The sequence below is a fragment of the Coccinella septempunctata genome, chromosome 7 (genome assembly GCF_907165205.1).
Source record: "Coccinella septempunctata chromosome 7, icCocSept1.1, whole genome shotgun sequence".
Lineage (NCBI taxonomy): Eukaryota > Metazoa > Arthropoda > Insecta > Coleoptera > Coccinellidae > Coccinella > Coccinella septempunctata.
The window spans coordinates 443,916-449,167 of NC_058195.1; the positions used below are offsets into that span (position 1 = coordinate 443,916).

A 5,252-nucleotide genomic window follows, 5' to 3' on the forward strand; every position below is an offset into this window, starting at 1 on the left:
TCAACATTCCATGATTAAAATAGAGGGAAACGTACCTACCATCCGTATTCATTGTTCATAAATGACGTGCAATTTTAAGGTGAATGAGGAAAAAAAAGCATTCCTCGTCTCTTTTGACAACTACTAGCAACGATTTCTACATCGTAACAGAAGTGGAAAAGAGTCTGAACGCCTGGTGCACTTGACATCCAGCTTCCAAATAATTGACTCTTAATTCAAGTAACACTGTTCGATCTTTGCCAGAGTTCCTCGAAAGTTGAGAAGTGGATAAAATGAGTCATTGTAGGTTTTTACGGTAACACTTGTTGGGAACGAGAATAACACCACTTTGAGTGTTAAAAACTTAAATTTCATTCACATGGACATCCAGAAATCGATGATTTCGCCAAACTTTTGTCTGAACAGCAGAATGAAACAGAAATAGAAAGTGTCTGGGGAAAATGACGACTAATTACTACCTGACTAAAACTTTTGTGAATCTTTAAACATCAAAGCTTTGAGAATTATGAGATCACGTTCATCTGAATTGATTAAAACATTAGAGAGAAGCACAAAAAAATAATTTCTGAATGCAGCATATGAAAGAAGTTTCTGTGTCTGAGTGTCTCTGTGTTTTGTGGTTTGAGCTGAGGGTAGTTTATGGTGAAATTGACCCTAAATTACCTCCAAACCTTTCCATCAGTTCCTTCCTCATCTCATCTGGATACGGTCCTGTCAAAGCGATCCGGCGTGTTATTAACAGTTTCGTTACAGGGTTTAGTGTGTTTGGCACAAGAGGGACTGTCAAGTCCCAGCCTCTCTCCTTCCCCAGATCATCTTCAGTGTTTCACGACCCAAGTACCTTTTAAAAGTTTAATTGGCACTGCTGTGACATCAACTTATTGAAACAACGTAGTTATCTCTTGGGTCGAAGAGACAACAATGTACAAAATTGTCTGTTTGTATTGATGATGTGGAGCCCTATACATTGCAACGTTGAAAAACGAAGTCCAATCTATTCAGTATCGAGAGAAATATGAACGAAAAGTTGAAGCAATCATTTCTAGATTCTAAACTCTATATTGAACGTTCAAACTGTAGAGGCAACAAAGTATTGAAGCATTTCTTCTAGTTTGAAGAGTGTCTCGAGTGGATTACAAACCCTATGCCTTTAGGAAATCATGTTTCAAGATTATGTTAATATTGTTTTCGAAGAACTGAATGTACAAGCAGAATTTTGCTAAAGCAATGCTTATTCAAAGTATTTTGGCGTATAAAAATGGAGATTCTTGATCATTTGTATGGTAATAAATGATGAAATCATAGAGCTCACTTGAAAATTCTGAAACTAGCGTAGTTTGTTACATGAATGTTTAATTACTCTCCTTCTAAGTTATTTCGTATAGATGCAAAGTAAGTGTTAAGATATGAAAAATATATTTCGAACAAATCAACTATCCTCTGTATCTAGAGTCCCACTTTAATCATGGTCACTACACTCGTCAGCACAGCCTCCATCGTGAGCGATAGCAAGATCCACGTCTCCCATCTTCTTCTTGGAGCACTCAAATTCGCAATCATTCCCATAAGTTTTTCCGTTTGTGGCACAGACAGGCATCCAGATTCGTGAACAGATGCACATCGACTCCTTGGTCTCTGTAGACGAGCACAAGGGGAATAGGACGTTGAGGATGACGAAGTACAAGATTCTGCACATTTTGTCACTGTTTATGATCGAAAAAAAGTACCTATTGTATGCAGTTTTGTGAGGATTCCGCTAAGTTCACGGTTAGATAAGATAAGTGAGATGATAGAGGATAAGAGTACTGCAACAGATAAGGAAGGTTGTCAACATCCTTATTGCAAAATGCGGACTTCACAGTTCTGCAATAATCGTTTCAAGATAGGATTCAACTGGTAAACAGGAAATTCCCATTATGTGTGGTCATAAAAGTGAATCTACCTACAAGGTGGATCTCTCAAATAAGACCGAAACCACGGTCAGCATCTACTCTGAACGGAACCCATATGTGGAATACTCCCTTAACCCGGCAACGCCGCATCATATACACAACGGACGGCCAGATTTGACGTACGATAAATCACGAAGAGGACGTGCCTGACGTACAAACGCGATCGAGCATGCGGGGCGTACATTGTTTCGTCGTTTTGCGACCACGCTTCCAAAGAAAATATTGAATATAATAAATTCCAGCGGCAATTATATCTGTCTCGTTAGATGCCATATCCATGCTGGTCAGTACTGGCTCGTCTACCGCTTTTCATCGAAATGATTTCCGATGTGAATTTGCACGATAATACTCACTTACCTACAAATAAAATCACGATGCTGCCATATCCAATGTAGAAACGTTAACTTGGGAGTTTTTCCTTTAAAAAAAAACTGGACATATTTACTAGATTTCAAAAGATCTCAACTAGGTAGATACTTCTTAAGAAGCGTCCTGCATCATGTTATCTTTCACCTCTGAAATCCTCCAATATTTCATGACCATCGAACATAACCCAAGAGCAATCCATTGACAACAACCGATCGAGGAAACATCCCTTCATATTCCTTATTACGATCGTAAAATTGAGATCCCAGAGGTTCCTGTTAAATGACCTGAAAGCTGCCGTTTCTGTTTCCTCCTGAATATATGGAGGTCCTAAATTCTAATACACATTCACGTTTCGTTTATCTTTTGTTTAGCAAAAACCACAATGTAATCCTGACTCTCCGACTGGTCTAGAGAGTCCGGTAACTAGAGAGGCGTTTATCATGTATTCCCTAGGGAAAAAGGATCGGTTAATTTGGTTCCGGGTCAGATATGGACTCGGGAGACCTCTCCCGAGGAAGAGGAACCTTCAGGGGTTTATTTTGCTGGGCTCAATCAACCGGTCTGAGCAGCAAAACCAAACCAAACCAAAGTCCAAGAATCCCGACCTTGGAGATCTATGAAAAACCACCAGAAAAAGGTTGCTTAATTGAAAATTTCACGTTCATCAAAACCAAAAGTAAAAAACGACCACAGAATGAACTCTAGTCTGACGTTTCTTACAAATACAGCTAACGTCAGTTTGACAAAAGTGAGGTTATCGTCGATCGCATACAGGGGTCATAGAGCGAAACGTGTTTCAATCTGCTCTCCTTTGTTTAATTATTCACCATGTTGTCGTCCCAAAATATCCAAAACGGAGTTGTAGCCCAGCCAATTTTACCATAACATATTTCTTGCAGCATGTTTAGGCATATCGTGAGTGTTTTAAAAAATTCACTTCCACGATCAAATGGCAAGATATTAAATAATATTTCTTCGGCCAAGTCTTCGAGAAAAAATATTGATTCAGCTGAATCAAACGCTCCTATCTCGCCTCAGTCCGCCAAGGGGTCCCATTATTTTTAACGGTCCACTTCAGCACGGAAAAGGTCGCGCCTTGTCACACGACCCTGTGCGAAAACGCACCTTAATGAGAGCTTGTGGGGGCTCGTAGAGCTACTTGGCAGTTAGAGAGGCGCTGAAGAGTGTTATTGTGGCAGAAACGAGGTATTTGAGGGGAATCTTGGCGGCGGGAGAGTTATGAAGCGAGGATGCGAGTGGAAAAAGCATGTGGCTTCAGGCAATTTGTGATTTGGAGGATTCTGTCGAGGAGATATGAATGAAATCTTCATGATTTTCAACTCCTCCTGGATGGCGATGAAATTTCTCGTATTGCGGTTTCGTTGAAACATTAAACTCCAAATTTAAGTCGAATGTTGAAGTTGCTTCAATGTTTTTTACAGGGAAAGGCTCTGTCCTATATGTTATAGCCAGCTCCCTTGGATCAAACTCCAATGTTCGTAACAGTATGTTTTCGTTAGTACCCAAAGGGGTCAAAGTTGCTATCATCATCTTCATTACACTGAAGATGAGTCAATAAACTCGAAACGAGTCAGTGTTATGATTCCAGCCCGTTGAAAATTTCATTCTTTAATTTCTCTTCATAAAAATTGACGAGGTTGTGGAACTTCCTTCACACAATAGCAATTAGTAACTTCGAACTTTTAAACGGAATTTTCAAACAGACCAACACAAAAATTTTCGTCTTTCAAACAACGTCATAACGTTCGCTACAATTTCATTCATTAGTCTTGTATTCGTTATAGTACCTATAAACAAATTTAATTATTTTCGCCGGCTCATATTGAGCAGGAAGCAGAAGCAGGACCGTATTAGAAAATTCGTTCTTCCCAATATCCAATATTTTCAATGATGGAACACCTACTCTGATTTTGTAAATTTCAGAGAAAAACATTTCAATCTAATGATCTATTATTTTTCTGAAATCCTGAATAGTTCTTCGACATGATGGATTAACTGTTTCCCATTTTATTCGTAGATTGAGAATCTGAAATTATTTCTGATGTATCCATTATCAAATTCCAGAAAGGGAATGTTGTTTTATTCAAGAAGTCCAGTATTTAACATGGCGATGAAAATTCTAATCCTAATTGTATATGCAGCCACTTAATTCTGGACCAAATTGGGGAGTACAAAAAAAAGGGAGTAAAGTAAATTTTTGAAAACTATACTAGATAGAAATAAATAAATAACGATCCTGGTCCTGGACTCTGCCAGTCCAAAAAATGCGATGAACGCAGATCAAACACACAAACAGATTCATGGCTGGCTTTCAAACTTTCTTATATCAGGCGTTCGTAGAATAGTCAGATTGTATTCGATTTTCATATCACATTTCGTACACTCAACATCTTCAGTACTAAATTATATCTCATGAAAGAGACTTTCCACCCTCCAACCTTATGGATTTCAAAGACGAGATCCGGTCCTGTTCACGCCACAGTATCTCGCCATATCACGCCAGTTTTCTTATTTTAATTAAATTTCCTTTAATAAAGGCTAATCAAAGTCGGTTCTAGTAAGTTTTATAGAGCCGAAATTCCACGTTTCATGGAGATTTTATTAAAACCCGGCAGAAACACAAAGGCCGCGATCTGTGTTTAATGGAGACTGCGGAACGGCTAATTTGAAATTTAATTTTATCTGTTATTATTATTCTTAGAATCCTTCGTTTCCACGTTCACTTTCCAAGGGGTAGAATGCATAAATACGAAGCACAAAGTGCATTCATTACAGTTCATCAGTTGCTCTCTGATGATACCATAATCGAGCTTGAGCTAAAACAACTTTTTGACAGTTGACAGAAGATTTTTCGAAAAAATTATCTCATACCTTGTGGCAGACCATGAAAATTTCCCCTTTGTACTGTAT

The 5,252-nt window shown here is 38.5% G+C and overlaps 1 protein-coding gene across 1 annotated transcript; it reads right to left on the reverse strand.

The window, feature by feature from the left end:
- Positions 1–1,399: 1,399 nt before the first annotated feature.
- Positions 1,400–1,745, reverse strand: LOC123317149 (turripeptide Ici9.1-like). The gene has a single exon (XM_044903538.1). It carries the CDS (start codon positions 1,694–1,696, stop codon positions 1,460–1,462), a length of 237 nt encoding a protein of 78 aa, XP_044759473.1. The 5' UTR covers positions 1,697–1,745; the 3' UTR covers positions 1,400–1,459.
- Positions 1,746–5,252: the final 3,507 nt, after the last annotated feature.